Source organism: Rhinopithecus roxellana, chromosome 3 (genome assembly GCF_007565055.1).
Source record: "Rhinopithecus roxellana isolate Shanxi Qingling chromosome 3, ASM756505v1, whole genome shotgun sequence".
Classification (NCBI taxonomy): domain Eukaryota; kingdom Metazoa; phylum Chordata; class Mammalia; order Primates; family Cercopithecidae; genus Rhinopithecus; species Rhinopithecus roxellana.
The window spans coordinates 65,337,586-65,355,250 of NC_044551.1; the positions used below are offsets into that span (position 1 = coordinate 65,337,586).

At 41.3% G+C, this 17,665-nt stretch overlaps 1 protein-coding gene across 1 annotated transcript; it reads right to left on the minus strand.

The window, feature by feature from the left end:
- Positions 1–4,119: 4,119 nt before the first annotated feature.
- LOC115896352 (A-kinase anchor protein 4-like) lies at positions 4,120–16,763 on the minus strand. The gene is given in 7 exon segments (XM_030926663.1): positions 4,120–4,942; positions 6,117–6,643; positions 6,646–8,156; positions 8,158–8,219; positions 10,249–10,378; positions 12,317–12,411; positions 16,557–16,763. Coding segments are annotated over 7 exon segments (2,688 nt in total). The 3' UTR covers positions 4,120–4,786.
- Positions 16,764–17,665: the final 902 nt, after the last annotated feature.

Consider the following 17,665-nt stretch of genomic DNA (forward strand, 5'->3'; position numbering starts at 1 on the left):
AAAGAGGCAGGAGAGCAAAGAAACTTTTAGCAGTGGAAAGGGAATTTTTTTCCTTATAGGTACTTATTAAGTTTAAACATTTTAAAATTAACTTTACTGAGATATAATTTAGATAGAATAAAGTTCACTGATTCTAAGCATACAGGTTAATGAGTCTTAAGAAACATAGACCCCTGTGTTAAACATTGCCTTTCTCAAGATATATAGAACATTTCCATCACCCTAAAGTGTTCTCTTGAGACCTTCACAGTCACTTCTGGCTAGGTATTATGGAGAATGTCCGTCAATTTGGGTTTGTCTGATGGCTTCTCATATTAGACTATGGTTATGTGTTTTTTGCAACAATACCACAGAAGCGATATGCCCTTCTTATCACATTATATTGGGAGATACATGATATCATTATGTCATTCCTGGTGATACCGGCCTAGATCATCTAATTAAGATGTGACTAATAGATTTCTCCATTGCAAAGTTACTACTTTTTCCTTTGCAATTAATAAGTATCTTGGGAGAGACACTGAAACTACCCCATCAATATTTGATTTAGCACTATATAAGACCATATATTGAATTAGAGAGTGTTGTTTTGTTGAATTTAGTTTTACCAGTCAAGAGCATGGTCTATTTTTACTATTCGCCTGTTTTTATTTTTCTCATTCTTGTTTTATAGTTTGTTCTTTAATAAACATGGATCTGGATTAATGGGAAGACAGTGTGATAGAATGGAAAGAGCATAGTATTCGGCATGAGGCAAACCTGGATTTCAATCCCAACTTTCCCACTCACTGGTTAGATGACCTTGCAAAAGGCCTGACTCACTAATTTCTCATCCATAAAAAGCGGCTGGTAAGAAACCGTCTCACAAGGTTTTTGAAAACATTAAAGCACTGAGTAGTATCTGGCACTCAATAAGTGCTGTGTAAATGTCATTTCTTGCCTCCTTTAATACTCAAGTGTTTAATATTGTTGTCACAATTGTAAGTAGACTCCTCTTTCTGGCAGGGTGGCCTTAGGATATAGGAATTCAACAGATTCTTTTAGATTTATTTTATGTTCTGACACCACAGAGGCTTTGGCTCAGGAGAAGCAGCGAACTTTTTACATGTCTCTGAGTCACTGGGGAGAAAGCAGCTGGACCTGTTTTAATTGACGGCAAATTATTGCAGCTCACCAGTATCTCCTATTCTAATACCTTTGCAAAACTCCTTCTTTACCTTTGGTATTTGGGGATTTGATTTTCACTGATGTACAAATATATTATTTGCAAAAGTGGCATTTTTTTCTCTCTCTCCTGTATTTCTACTTTTTGTTTATTTTTCTTCTTTCATTATTATAATTGTTTTAAGGTAGAATTTTAACACAGGTAATCTAGTGTGGTTCCTGTTTTTACTCAGAATAAATCTGAGTTTTTATTTGTTTTTTTTGGGGGGGGGAGCGGAAGGCTGTACTCTTATGTTAAACAAGAGAGAAAACACTGCAACACCCACCCTCCCCCACTCCATCTCTGATTTCTGATTTCTTAAGACTTAAGCAAAACTGCCTTCCTTGTTTGGTCTTTTTCCTTGTTCCAAATTTTATTTCCCCCTTTCTAAACTTTGAATTTGTTATTTGACATGAGGCAAACCTGGATTTGAGTTTACACTGGATTTTAAACCTGGATTTTATTTTTCTTTAAAGATTTTAAGTTCTTTAGGCAGGATGTCACTGTTTCTTTTTTTATTCTGATATAGGCTTTAAGGGCAACATATTCTCTAAATGCTGCCTTGGCAATCTCCCCGAAAGTATTACTGTTGTCAGAAAAAGGGGTCCTGATCCAGACCCCAAGAGAGGGTTCTTGGATCTAAGGCAGGAAGGAATTCAAGGCAAGTTGTAGAGCGCATAGAGAAGAGACAGTTTATTGAACGCTGCTACTCAGTTACAGAGTAAAGCCTCCTCAGCTGCTACTCAGTTAGAGTAGGGCGTCCTCAGGAAGCAAGAGGAGGAATGACTTGTCTTTAAGTTTTCTTATATAGTGGTCTTATTTTCTATGTAAAACTAAGTTACGTCTACATGCTGGTGGGCTGACAGCATGACAATTTATTATTTTGCTGATATAAAGAAAACTATTCTTGGCATTTTAGCGTGTAAGCACATCAAAGCATGACTATAATCAACTTAGAAGCATATATTGTTATGCGATATTGGGACATGTGGACATTCTGCTGTCGTGGGCATTTATCCTTACAGGTATTATTAAGCTGTTTTCTCAGCCATAAATATCTTATGACCACGGGCCGTGACTGGCAAGGAATGTGCCTTGCTAGTTTTAACATGGAATTGATTTTAAAATGGTGTCACCCTGGCTCTCCTAGGCTCCTGTTTCTCTAACATTACTCCCATGAAATCAGTCTTACAAATTAATTTTTCCTTTTGCCTCAGGCTCCATTATGGCTTGGCATGGCACTGTTACTGATCCTGTGTACAAAAATTTTTGATATTTTGTTCATCATGGTTTTTTGGCATTAATTTTATTAAAATATTATTTGATTATGGAGTTTTTGATCCCTGAGGCAAGTACCTCTCACCTCATTCCAGTCTAGTTCTGGCCTTGTAATAACCTCCCAGACAAGTTTTGCTTATAATTTTGTTCTGAGATGGAAGCCTGATATCAGAGAGACTGAAACTGTTAATAAGCCAATTGTACCGCCTGCCAGGAGAGAATCGTGTTTTCCTTTTCTGCTCCTTTCGCCTCTTTCTTACTATATGCCAGACTCTCAGCTCAGCAGAAGTCCTTGTCCATTTCCAGCTGCTGGCGTTGAGCACGGCCACATTGCTATTGGGATGCCTGGGGTTACTTCTTCATTTAGAGAGGTCAAAGGCCAGGGTCTTATTTTCCAGAAATAAACCCCAAGGGCTATTGAGCTCCTTCAGACCCTTGTCAGGGTCCTTGTGGCCCAAAGCATTCCTTTCTCTGCTGGAATCTGTCAGTTAGCTCTGGCAAAAGTCAAGTTTCCTCACCCTGAGCTTATTCCATCTACACAAGTTTCCTTTAGAAATTATGGAAAAGAAACTTGTTCGTAAAATTCTCAAATGTCAGAACTGGAAAGGCCCTGAGAGACCATCTTGCCCCAACCCCTTTCATTTAACAGAACATGTAACTTCCTTTGCTCTATTTCCATGTTTCAAGGAATCCCCAAGGCTGCCTCATAATAAAAATCAGGAGCAAAGTAAGAGCCAAGTTAATCAAGGAAGTAAACTGCTATGTGACCCAGCTGTGCTCAGGGAGGACTGAGTCATTAGAAATGTAGCCCTGGCCTCGAGATTTGTTTATTAAGGATTTTCTTCAAGGGCAAAGAAAAGGATCTGTGATGGCTCAACTCCAAAGATTTTAATGGGGTGGGGTGAGACTGAAAAACATTCGATGAGCTTTCAGCCGGGCTGGAGAGTTTTAAACATCCTGCTTTGAAGAAGCCTGCCTTTACTTCTTCTATCTGACCGGGTCAGGCATTGTGGAGAAGTTGGCAAAGTTTGTCTGTGTGCTTAACTTCTCCCAAAAAGTGTCTCTCTGGGTCCCATACTCAGAGGATATGCTTTCAGTTCTGAAATGTATCAAGAGGGCACTCCTGTGTTAGGACTGGCATTGAAAGTCACATATCATTCACATATCTACATTTGCAACAAAATCCACCCTGTGCAAAACACCATCACATCCGTTCCTCTAGTTTAACCTATAAACAACGTAAGGTAATTTTTAGCTACATTTTGCAGATGAACAGGCTCAGTCTGCAGGATTGCCTAAGGCCATGTGACTAGTAAGAGGCAAAGCTTTGACTGTTGAGTCCAGAAGGACACCCCATCCTGTGCTTGGTTCTACTAAGCCGCAACGCTTCAAGGGTGCCAAAACGTGCCATGAGAGCACACACCAAACTAGCTAACAAGGTCTACAGGGTTGAAACCACTGTCTTGATCTGATTTGCAGTGAATGCTAGCACTATGATTGACTTAAAGGACACACAGAACAAATCTGGGAACTTACTGTTATTCCCAGAGAAGACACTGGGACATTGGGCCCCAAAGGAATTTACCCATCTTAGAGGTTTATGTTCTTGGAAAATGTTTCTTTCAGACTGGAAGAAGACAAGGAAATCTCATCAATTGAAGGAAATTCCTTATAAGGAAGCTTTATTCACACACGGGAGAGGATCAGATCCCATTGTAGTTCTGGGTAGTATTTAGCTATGTGCGGTGAACACTTTTGAGGGATGTGTGTGTAGCAAGGCAGGGTAATGGTTATACACTTTCTTCAACTAAACCAAGAAAGCTGTATCCTTGGGATTAGAAAGGGGATTATCAAGTTAGATGTGCAGTTCAGGGAGAAATAGGAAGGCCACAGGTGGGAAAACTCTAAAGAGACTGTGAATTGAGATTATTTGAACAAACCAGATTACTTAGGGACCTTGACATGGATTATATCCCTGTGTCTTTGGTGCTCAGAAAATAATCCAGGGTGAGATCTGAATACAACTCCAACACTGTGTCACCATTCCTGGAAAATGGACCAATTCCCTTCCCTTGTCTTGGAAATAGCTGATCAAAAAAATGACACATTTTTAAAAAATTTGTTTTAATTCATTTTCTTTCCCAGTTTGTTGACACCTCTTACATTCACAGGCAACTGCTCAAGTGTACTGGGAGACACAGTTGTGTATTGTGCAGTTGACTGTCCTGATGGTGGTGGTGCTCTGGCTGGGATATAATGCTGCTAGGGGGGCTAAGATGAAGACGAGTCAAAGAAATTGTCAGCTCACAGGTTAGCGAGCAGCCAGTCCAGCAACTGTTTCCTGGCCACCTTTCCCACGGCTTCATCCAGTTGCCGTTCCTTGGCAAACTTCATGACCTCTTGAAGAAGACCTCCTACACTGTACCCCTTCTCTGCTGCTTTAGCTGAAACCTGAGGAAGCTGTGGGGAAAACAGAGCTAGTGTGAGCTGCGTGATGCTTTTTAGAGGAAAGACCTGCTGGACAAAGTGAACTAACACCATTCTACCAGCCAACCCCCTCAACCCCTAACCTCCTCATCCACACCCACCACCTTCCCGCTCATGATTCTAGGATTAGGGTACAGTATGTCATACATCCATGACTAGAGGCTGCTGACACATCTTTCCTTTTTCCTTGAAACTTCTCTAATGTCATAGATCAAAATGCCAAAGATACTTTATTTTTTGAGCTTCAAAAACACACTCTGAAATTAGTTGTGTTCATTAAATACTTTTCATCAGACGCTGGACCCTTCAGTTAGTCTGTGCTGATTGCTAGGTCAAGGTTTGGGGTTGCCATTCCCCCACCTCCCTAAAAAAGTGTGAGACTTGGAGTACGGAGGATTGTCTGGCCTTGGCTCCTGGACTGAAAATAAGTTGGTTAAGTATTTGATGTTTCTGGAATCCACCTAATGCAGGAAACCCAGCTGTCAGGTAGGGGGGTGTGTGTGTGTGTGAGAGAGAGAGAGACAGAGACAGAGAGAATGTGCATGTGTATGTGTATGAATGTATGAATGCTGGCCTCCATGGAATCTGAGGAGCAGGGCCAGGACTAGGGTCAGGCAAGTGAGGCAACTAGGGCATAAAATTTAAGGAGACAGGACTCTCAGGGCACTTGCAGGACCCATGAGTTTGGGGGAGGAGCATAGAGAAAATAGTAAGAGACAAGTTTCAAACTGTTTCTGGTAGGTCAAACACAAAATTAGTCCATGATACTTCCAACACCTCAAGAGGGAGGGAGGAACTCCATTTTCCTTTTTGTTCCCTCCTCTCTAGAGTACTTTGGCAGATCTTAAAACTGAAAACATGAGACTTAATCATTCCCCAATGTTTTACCAGATAGCTTGTCAAAAGGGTCACTGATGAAATGCGTTAATCTCACTCTCCTCCTCTTGGTGGAAATGCACAGGCCTTGAGGTGTCCACTTAGCTAGTGGTGCACCATTTTTGTGTCTTTTTATGAGGTGAAAGTAATTCATGAAGCACACGGTAAAGAATAGACTTGAAACTAGAATGATCTTGGGCTCAAAGTACAATGCTGCCTCCCTGCCTCTGCCCATTCCAACTTTCTTTTTGTGCCTTAATGCATTACTTACCTTTTCCAGTTGTCCATCCTTATCTCCCATGAAGTAGAGCATGGGCACGTTAAACTGGGAGGCTGCAATCCACTGCAGGACAGCCTGGAGCTGCTTCTGCAAGCTAGTTGTAGAGCACTAATTATTTACAATTAATTCATGTCCAAGAGAGTCTTGATAGTTCTGTGGCATTGCACCGCTGTGAATGCACCTGGTGCCCCTGAATTTGGGCTTATCTGCCGAGGCTGCTTGTTCTTCCAACTCAGCAAGGGCTGCCCCATCGTTGCTATACTTAGCCATGATAAGGCAGAGCTTCATCACAGATTCTACCAATTTTTCTATAAATTGCCAGCTCACTTGCTTCATCCCACTGATAAAGTCACGTTCTTGATGGTCCTGGCATTGTTCTTCCCCTTTGTCAGATCTCTTGGACATGTAAGTTGCTTTGCTTGCCCTGGGCTCAGAATGCTTGTTCTCACCTTCGCGTGGATCCTCACCTTTGAAGGGGTTCTCATTAAGCAGTTTCTCAATCAGCTTTAGAATGATGGCATATCCATTTTCTGGGAGTCCAGGGGTTGGTTCTCCTTTTGACAGGTGGATGGTCCAGGGGCTCTGTGAGATTCTAGGTGTTTCACTGAAAGTGCTTCGGCACCTTGGCCACCTCCCCACTTTTCATATTGAGTACTCCGAGCCATATAGCCCATGGTGGAACCAGGACAGTCTTCTTCACATGTATCTTTGCCCTTAGTCTGCTGGGTCAGATGGTACTGGATCAGCTTAAGGGCAGAGACAATCAGGTCCTTGGCCAGTGAATCTGTGGAAGCACTGATCTTTTCTCCTTTCTGATCTTTATTGCTGCATGCTTTGGTAGCCACCTTGCATGGGTTTCCTTGCTTTTGGTTCCAGATGGTCAGGCCCTCCTTGAGAATGTGTTCACCGACTTTCTCAGCACTAGTCAGCGACTTGCATGGATCTGATTTCATTTTGCCTTTGTCCCTCCCTTTCATTTCAGCTTTCATGGTGGGGAATTCAAGACTCTGGTTCCTGCATTTGGGATCATGGGACCCAGCTTTTAAAGATGCATATGACAGAGTCTGAGACTTAGTCTCCTTCTCCTCACCAATAAGTGCACTGACCAAGTGCTTCAGCATGGCCTCCATGATGTCTGCAGCACTTTGTTTCCATTGGTTGAACAGATTTCTCTTGACAGCTGAGACAAAGTCTGAGTCAGTCATCAGGACCCCAGTAATATGCAGGTTCTTCATGCAGGAATCAATCAAATCGGACACAAGCTCCTTGGTGTGCCTTAGCAACACCCTCTTCAGGACCACACACGCTGGAACTGGCTTCCCAGAGCTGTGCTCTTTCAAGGTCTTCATGACAGAGACCATCATGTCAGATGCCACCTGATTTGCATAAACCATGAGCCCCTTGCTGATGGAATCTGCAAATTCTTTGCTCTCTGTCTGGGACATCTGTTTGTCTCCACTTTTGCTCTTGTTGGATAATTCACTATATAGAAAGCTTTTCTGGCCACCTTCCCTGGACTTCTCCTCAGTGCCACGCATTTCTGCAGCGGTCAGTTCCACAGCTTCATGGGCCATTTCAGAAGCAATCTTGCTCACAGCAGTTTGGGGACTGATTCTCTCTTTGTTCCCAGGGGATAGATAGATTGAATGATGAAGGCATTTGCTTCTACCTTCCAACTTCTCCTTGATTTCCTTATGAGCCATCTGGATTACCAGAGAAGATAGTCGGTTGACGTAGAAGGAAAGGTCATCTATAGAACATTCTCCATCAGGGGAAATGACTGCTCTCTGAGTGCTAGGAGGTTTGGCTGGAGTAGCTGAAGGACTTTGATTATTGTTGGTGTTTTTAGTTGCTGCTATTTCTAGGCGTAGGTTTTGAGGTCTGTTCATCAAATAATCTATGTTCACTTGAATGCTGTAGCAGTTCTCAGAGGATTGTGTGTGATATTCGCCCTCTGTGTCTTCTACTTTATGTTTACAGGTAGAGGTTGAGGGGCTCAATGCATGTTGGAAACCCAAGGCATACTTGATGCCAGTTGAGGACACTTATGGGATCAGAGGGAGCTTGTTTGAAAAGGCACACAGATCCCTCCGTCTAAAAAAAGAAGACCTATCCATAAGAGTTTGGGTAGGCTATTTCTTTCCCTTATTTTACTTAGAAGATGTATCAGATTAGGGATTTGACCTTTTAGAGTTTGTATGGGAACATAACATCCAGTTATAGCCATTAGTACACATTCAAGCAGAAGTGGCAGCAACAAAAGTTCAAAGTATATATATGTGTATACTTAACTATACACAAGTGTTATCAATATATGTCTGGCAACTCATATGAATATGTTGTATCTCAATGGGTCAAAAATGTGTCAGTCTGTCTGTTGTGTGTGTATGCATGGAAATATAGCAGTTAACATGTGTGAACATCTCAATAGATGTGAGAATGTGCCATTCTGTATTGTTAGTGTGTGAAAATGCACCTCTGTGTGTGTGTGCATATGTGTGACTGTCTAAGGATGTGTAATAATGTGGTGACATCATTACCTATATGTCTACTGTATAGGCTGACATGTGCATGTTAGTATGCATATTTGTACATGTGTGAATGTCAAAATATGAGTGTCTATGTCCGTGTGTCTCTGAATATGTAAATGAGTCAATTTGAGTAATCTGCATATATGTGTGTATATAAATTCACTAGTATGTATCATGCAGCTATAAATGCATTTATATATGTTAAAGCATAAATTCATATATTAACACACACTCATTAATATGATACAATTTTAATATATTAATGTATATGTATGTTAAAATATGAGTATGTGTAAACAGGTGATTGTATAATGACTATGTATATTGATAAATTGGGTATCAATTTATGCTATATTTATATGTTATGTCAATGCTTGACCATGTGTATGTCAATGTTGTACGTACCCTGGTATTTGAGTATGTGTGTGAGTAGGTGTGTTATTGCATTTGTGTCAACAGTGTATTAATGCATACAAACAAGTGCATTAGTAAATATGTGTCGCTTAGTGTAAGTTTGTGTGTATGTCAGCATGACTGTGTATGACCATATATGTCTTTGCATAGATACGTATATTTATAAGCGTGTATACCAATAACTGAGTCTGTATGGTCACTATGTTTTGATCAAGTCTTATGCATGTAATGTGTGTGAATGTATGTTCATGCATTGTGTAATATGGGTGTTTATGTTGTTTGTGGGCATGTCACTGCCTCTGGGCTGTAAGACTTTGTATATATTGTATATGTGTGTGTCATTATTTATGATCAGATAAGTGCTACATCAATGCTTGTGTCAATATAAAATGTACCAAGCATGTATTTATCATTGCTTGTATAAATTTTTTTTGTAATGTATAAATGTATATTGTGAGTGTGTATCATTTTGTATCAATTATATTTGTATATCTTGCCTGTGATTGTTGTTGCCATGTCCAGATATGTGTATATGTACTATTACCACATATTCCACCCAACACTAACGCCGACCCTCTGCTCCTTCTATTGCTTCATCTCCTCTCTTTCACTGAATTTCAGAATGTGAGGTCATGATGTCAACTCTTTGCAACGAGCTTAAGTTACAATCAAGCAGATCTGCATTGTATGTAGGAAACTGGGCTGCTTTTCCAAAAATCAATGCCAGGTATATTATCCCTTTCTTAAGACTCCAAAATTGAGTTGGCTATACCCATAAACTGAAAATCTTTGGATACTGTAATGTAAACTTGTTTTTCCTTCCTTAGGGGCCACTCCTTCACTCCAAAGGAGTCTGGGGTCGAAATAATGTTTTGGTTATATATGAGCCTAGAGACCACGAACAGAAACATTTGATTCCTGTGCATTAAAGTCAAATATCCTGTCCCATTACCAGCCACTCCAGGCTTGTAGGCATGAGAGGGTGACTTGTTGTATGCTCCAGTGCCCTCCCAAAGCCAGAACCCTAACAGATATAATTTTGGATACTAAACAACAAACCAAAGGAGTTTGTATGTCACAGTGGCATGCAATTCTAATTTCTTCTAACTTTAAGCTACTCAACAGCCTAGGTAATCCTTAGACACCAGGTAAACGAGGCATCAAATTCTGCTGGTTACGGATTGTCTCTGCTCCATACCCCTCTTTCTTCCTTCCTGGATGCTGGGCAATGTGGGGCACACAGGTCCATTACCAACACCAGCAAAGAACATTACAAATAATCTTGCGTGATTCTGATTGGACGGGTAGCTGGAAATCAGGAGAGGGCATTCTGAGCCTCGTGATTAGTGCCATTATTAAGTACCTGGGTGTTGAACTTACTGTGGTCTTGAACTTAGGCCTGTGTTCTCTAGAATGTCATAGTATTCAATGATGAGCCTGTTTGACAGTAGTCTTACCACGTCTGATCCAGAGTCTCAGACTCTCTTGAGCTCTGAGATAGAAGTGGTGGAATCTCAGAGGCTAAGTGTACCTTAGACTGGTCTTTTCTTCTCAGTATCCTTGGTCACGATAATCTCTTTTTCTCCAGATTTCCCAGGTTTAAGTTGCCTTCTGAGCTGGAACCAGCGGCATCCTACGAATTAAATGGTGAGATTCTTAGACGTTTGCTTTTGGAGATTTCTCCAAGCTGCCCCGCCTAGGCTATTACTTCAAATTGTGAATGTTATGACTTATTTTATCCTTTTTTCTTCTAGGAGAGGTAGGCTCTGAGGCTATCTATCTTGAAGAAGAGATCATTCCTCCACAAATTACTACTCCCCACTCTGAAGATGCTTACAAAGCCATCAGTCTCAAGAACCATATCATCACCCTTTGGATGGTTTTTTTAATAAAAATAAAAAACAACCTTTCTGACATGCTGTCTTCCATGTTTTCTATCAGCCCTACCAGCAACTTAAGTGGCTCTAAAATGAGACTTGATATCAAGAGTGACAGTAATTCAGAACCAGGGATCTTGGGCTCATGAGAATGCTGGCTTTCCCTCTGAGTCCCCTCCACCTTTCCCTTCTCTCCCCCAACATTTTCCATTCTTCATATTTCACTGATAACCCTTCATCAGCTTCTGACCGATTCCGACTCTGAGCAGGAAACGCACCTTGTAGTCTTTATCTCTACATTCACGGTGGACACATCGACAAAACATATCTGCATCAAATTAGAAGGGTGAATTTAGAAACACTCTAGAGAAAGGGGCAAATTATCTCTTTCTTGGAGATGAAAATAGCACCTACCTCAGGGTTCTTGTGAGGATTCACTAGACACTATATGGAAAGCATGTAAAGCAGATTTCCTGGCACATAGCAAGTACCCAAAAAATGTTAATACTGTGATTATTGTTAGGCAGACAGATCTTAGCATTAGTACATTTCTTAAAGGAGAATACCAACCTCCTGTCAGCGAGGCCCAGGTACAATATCCATTCTTATTAATTGAGAAAACTGAGAAGAGAAATGGCTTGCCCAACTGAACAAAAACTTAAATGTGGATCTATGTTAGAACTCAATTTTCCTGGCTTCCAGTTTAGGGCACTTGCTACTACACTAGTGTTTCTCAAAATTTATTTTATTATCATTATAAGCATATTTTAAGTGTATAATGGAAACATTTCTGCATTTAATATGCGAATTTTATTGCGCATTAGGGAGAATAATACATAACATCAAACCTGGGATATTATGGATAATATTTCTTACATGATTGCAATTTTAAAATGTAAGTCAATTTTTAAAACATTGTAAAAATACAAATTAATTAAATAATAATATGTGTGGCATTTGAACATGATTGAAGACTGTGAAGCCCTATGAAATTACTCGAAGTTTGGGAAACAGACCATGAAGCATTTTGCCCTCCTGAAGGGTCCTAGAGTAACATTGTTAGCTAGGTAATATTATTATGACTTAAGGTTTAACTAATAGGGGCTGGTTGCTGGTAACCACCACTCCTCCCTCCCTCAGGCTCCTCCCCAGCCTCCCCCCCTAGTCCTTTACATCACACCACACTCTGCCCTCCCTTGATTTTATCTCTGTGTGATGTATGAGCACGCTGGCCCCTGACAGACCTTGTTGAGCTTGGTTGTGCTTGAGAAGTCATGGTATCATTGTCCTTAGTTTATCTTGTCCCGGGATATCTATACCCATATGCCAATTTTTCCTACTCCTCGGCATGAGTCATTTTTTATCTTACCACTTTTCGCGCCTGATCTTGCTGTCCTGCTGGGTTGTTAAAGCTACCTTGCACACCACCCCTGTGGCTGCGTAACCAGTCATATCATCAGACATCTGGAAAGAGAAAGAAAAGAAAGCTGAAATGCTTATATATGGTTTTTGGAAACCAGATCAGTTTGGATAAGAATCTCTGGAGGGGTTCTGAAATCCATTTTTGTGTTCATACATAGGTTTAGGCTAGGGACTGGTGGAGCGAGCAGTGGGGACACATTAAGATGTTGTGAACTTGAGGCTCAGGATCATTATCTTTTAGCAAAATCCATAGTCTCCTTTAATTTAGACTCCCCATATCAAGTATTTGGAATCATGAGAGCATGATGACCTGGGACAAATTTAAAAAGAAATCTAGTGACTTTGGGATACATTTAGGATTTACTCTACCCAACTCTACTAACTAAATCTCTCTGATCTCCACATTTCTTTACCCCCTCGATTACCTTCAAAAAACCTCAGCTCACGTTACCCCCTCTAACTAATTCTAGCTAACTCCAGTTCAACCAGTCTTCCCATTACACTAAAGAAAGTGAAATTAGATAAACAGCTATAATACATCACTCAAGCCACTGGAAAAGACTACAGTCTATAGCAGTAATAGCCCTTTTTATAAACAACATATACAATTTCAATATATGAACAAGATTCTGAATGGTGAGAAAACCCAGTCTAATAACCATAAATATAACACCAAGAGACAGAAATCGTGAGAGAGACCAGACCCTGATCCAATAGGATCAAGTTTAATTTATTTTAAGAAAGAAAAACTCTCTGCCAACTCCTTCCACCAATTACCCCCGCCCCGCCACCACCTCCCACCCCAGTCGGAACTAAAAGTAAAAAGGAAATGACAGAAGCCAGTGACTGATTTTTGCTACATAAAACCTGAGATTTATACTCAGAACACCCAGTTAGAGCTCATTAGACTTGTTTTGGTATCTGGGGCTTGAATTTGATTTATTTTCAAATTTTAACCAGAGAAATCCTTTTTGCCAAGTATTGAGGGGCATTGAATTCCCCTTCCCACCCTCCCCACTCCACTCTCCCTTCTGCCCTCCTCCCTCCCCTCTCACCCCTCCCCACTCCTCTCCCTCTTCCCCTTCCCATCCCCTCATTCTCTCCTTCCCCTTTCTCCTCATTCCTCCCCCTCCCTCCCCTTCTCTTTCTGCCTTCCTCCTTCTTCCTTCTCTCTTCTCTATTCCCCACACAGCATGCATAATAGCTATTCTCTATGGCTATCCTTTCACATGATAATACTACATTCTGCTCTTTACCATCCCTGCCTGCAACCAAGATCTTTTTGAACTCTTCCTTCAGGAATCTCTGTGAAACCTTGAAAAAGTTACAGGAAAGACTCCTACCACCTGAAGAGGGAGTTTCTTTTTTTTTCCAAGAGCAGATGAGAACACTAGCCTAGTAAAAAAAGAGTGGAGGCAGAGTCCCTCATGTGATTCAGAAACAGCTGTAGTCCAAGTCCAAAGAACCGTGAAAAACAAAATTTATGAACTCATTACCTTGATGATGAAGTTCTTTTAGACGTTTGGCTGAAAACGTGACACCCAGAAGGGAGATGTGCCCCTTTAGATGGAACTGAGAAGTGCCAAGTTCTTGGGCACCTGCAGTTGCCTGCCACCCCTGCCAGTCTGGGCCAGCTGTTGGACCAGACTGAGGGGCCAGGCTTTCCCCTGCTGCTTCTGACCCTGGGGTGTGGCAACAGAGTTTGTTGGGTCACAATGCCTGAAACTGTCACAACCTAAGCAAAGGTGGGCATGTTGGCAAACTCAGTAAACTATTCCCATCAAAAGCACATCAGGCTGCCTGCTGTGGGACAAACTTTTTCTGGTATCTTTATGAGGGTACACACCATTTTTCTCACATTTTCTCCGGCTCACAGTCATCAAGATAGCCCTTCTCTTTTCATTTCCTGCTAGACCTCCAAACAATCTAATCATATCCCTGCTAAGAATCAGAGTTATTTGCAAGAGATCTTTAGATTTACACAGAACCAGAGAAATGTTAATTACAATCTTTTCTGGGTATCCCAAATAAAAGTATGAAAATAGAAACTTGGAGGCTGCCTTAGCAGCTTCTGTAGTTTCACATCACCATTAAGATGCCCGCCCCCCCCCCAGCTAGTCAAAAAGAAGTTAGATGTCCCTACCATTGTAGTATCAGAGTAGGCTATCATGTAGGACCCTGGAATGATGTTTTCTTGTCGATTTGGATGCTGTGATGACTCTTCCAGTCTGCCTCAAGATACTGCTCTTTTCTTCAACTCTCCATGCCCACCTACAGCCTCGACTGCCAGCTGGTACTAGAGTTACTTCTTCATGACATCACTGTTTCTACAGAGAACAGTGACAGCACAAAGTTGGAGGGCTCTAAGGATTCTGTGTGCTCTAAGTGGTCTAGCAGGCTCTAACCTTCAAACCTATAAAATGTTGCCAGAGAAAGGCTGATCTAGTTGAGACAGGGTCTCTTTTACAGACTCCTTCGCTATGAAAAGACTTAAGCTCCACTTATCTTTTCAATCTGGTCAGTGCTAGTTTGTTGGCTACAGTTTGTATTAGAGTTTTATCCATCACACTTTGAGATGCCTTCATCTCATCTTACCTGAGTTTACCCCAGTTTGGAAATATTATCCCCAACCAAATGGCTCTCACTGTGCCCAAGTCTCGTCTTTCCTTGTCTTTCCTCCACTCTCCATTTAATACTGCATGCATAAATAAATGTATCGGAATTAACAATCAGTTGAGATGATCCCCTAAAAGATTTCCTAGTCTTGGTTCTACTCCATTTATTCTTTTCCGTTGCCCCTGAGATTGCCTCTTCAACTCTGCTATATATTTGATCCTGTTTACTCAGTGTGTCAAGAGAAACAAGCCTGGAATTGTGTTAGAGGTGGCAAGACAGATTTTATTCAGGCCACTGCGGTAGAGGAGAGAGACTTCTAATGAACAGATGTCAACTCCACTGAAACAAAAGGCAGGGTGTGCTAGGAAAAGTACGAAGGACATTGAGTGGGTGAGCTTGGTCAATGTATTGGGGCATCTGTGTTTGCTAATGGGTGCTTATTAAAGTTAGGTTCTCTACGTTCACATGTCAGGTTTATAAGAAAAACATAATTAAGAACTATAAAAAAAGAAATGAAATAAACAAGTAAAATCAAAAAAGAAAAAGAAGAGAAAAAAGCTAAGCTCCTGCCTTCCCATAGAGACAGGGAGACATGGACCTTGTTTTTCTTGACATTACAAAGGGATGGCTTCCAGGTTGTTGAGAAAGACAGTCCTGGGTTGTAGAAGATACATCTTAAAAGAAGAGAGAAAGAATTTACAATTGCAAGTTTTCTAAGGTACATGCTGTAAGGAGGGAGTCAGGGGCTGTAGTCAGGTTTTGGTCTGACCAAACAGTAAATTATTTTGGCAGCAATGAACTGTCTCAGGAAGGCATTTTACGCCCCCCGGCGGCTGGCGGCCCCCGATCGCTGAGGGGTGGGGTACCCACAACCCCGCGATCCGGGGCCCCCAGTCGCCGCCACGCCACGCCCCCCGGCGGCTGGCGGGCCCCGGATCGCGGGAGGGTGGGTCCCACGCCACGCCTGTATTGGGAGTCATATCATACTCTTCCCCTTGAATAATATTACATTATCCCAGGTGTGTGTCACTCCCAGCGATATTGCCTGTCTCATCCTCTCCTCCCTCTCGGGCAGAAATTTGAAGCAATATCCTGGGTGCGTGTACACCTTTTGTCATGTTAAAGTAATATCATCCGCCTCCGGTGGATATCAGGAACAAGTCTATTAATTATTAATATTAATATATAATAATATTATACTAATAATCGATATTAATGATCACAATAACTCGTAAAAATTGTTAATGGATTAAAATGTTAACGATTTGGAATGGTAATTAATATTAATATCACCATTATAATTAAATAATGATATCGGCAAATGTTACTAAATAATCAATACAAAGTGATGCTGGTGAGAAAGTAATGATTAGTATTAGAGACTAATAATATTGTTCAATGACATTAATATTAATAATTAATACTAAGCGTGCCTAATCAGGTACTTAAAATAACACTCCAACATTAACAATGGTATCCTATTATTAGTACCATTGATGATTATTAAAATCGATCATTGATGTGTAATAACCATATTATTACTCCTAATACCACAGGCAGTGTACACCTACCTGTGGGCCCCCAGCAGTAGCCACGCCACGCCCCCCGGCGGCTGGGGGCCCCGGATCGCCGGGTGGTGGGGATCCACAGTCTGTGGATCCCCAGTCTGTGGATCCACAGTCTGTGGATCGGCAGTCTGTGTAGACAACTGGGACCTTTTCTCCAACTCTCAGAGCAGCATCATGGAATGCCTCTAGAAAGCTGCAGCTTGTATCCATTTGCTCTGCCTTGCTGTCCCGTGATATACAGCAATTATGACATCTCCAACATGAAATTGGGGATGCAGATTACCCACTATTCACTGGCAGTCCTTGAATTAGCTATTAAGCTTCCAGCTGCCAAACCCCCAGTGCCAAATCTATTCGTGTATAATTAATTAACTTGACTTTCTCATTAGAAACCCATAGTTTTCCTAACCTTTCATCCAGGCCATGGACTCCATGTGTGAATGTCACCTTATAATTTGTCATATCAGTCATATCTATCTCACAGCACTGGATGCAACTTAAAATGACATCTCCTGATTTTGCAGAATGAAAAGTTTGGGAAAAAAATGTGCTGGCCTTTAATAATTAAAGATATTGTGAGGCCCCATGCGGTGGCTCACACCTGTAATCCCAGCATGGGGGAGGCAGATTACTTGAGGTCAGGAGTTCAAGACCAGCCTGGTGAACATGGTAAAACCCCATCTCTACTTAAAACAAACAAAAACAAAACTTACTGGGACATGGTGGTGCATGCTTATAATCCCAGCTATTGGGGAGGCTGAGGCAGGAGGATCACTTGAACCCAGAGGCAGAAGTTGCAATGAGTCGAGATTGCTCCACTCCACTCCAGCCTGGGTGACAGAGTGAGACTCCATCTAAAAAATAATAATAAAAATAAAATAAATAAAACCAACAACAACACAAAAAACCTGAAACAAAGGCCAGTAAAATATGTTTTAGTGATTCATTTCTATTGTATCAGCTTTGAATCATTTTCAAATCCTCACTCCTTGGCCATCTTCTGTATGAATGGTGCTCAGACTTCAGAAAGCATGATACTTTATCATCATATAAAGATGCTTATGGCAGATTCCTGGGCCCTGCCTTTAGATTCAGTAGTTTTGGAAGCATTC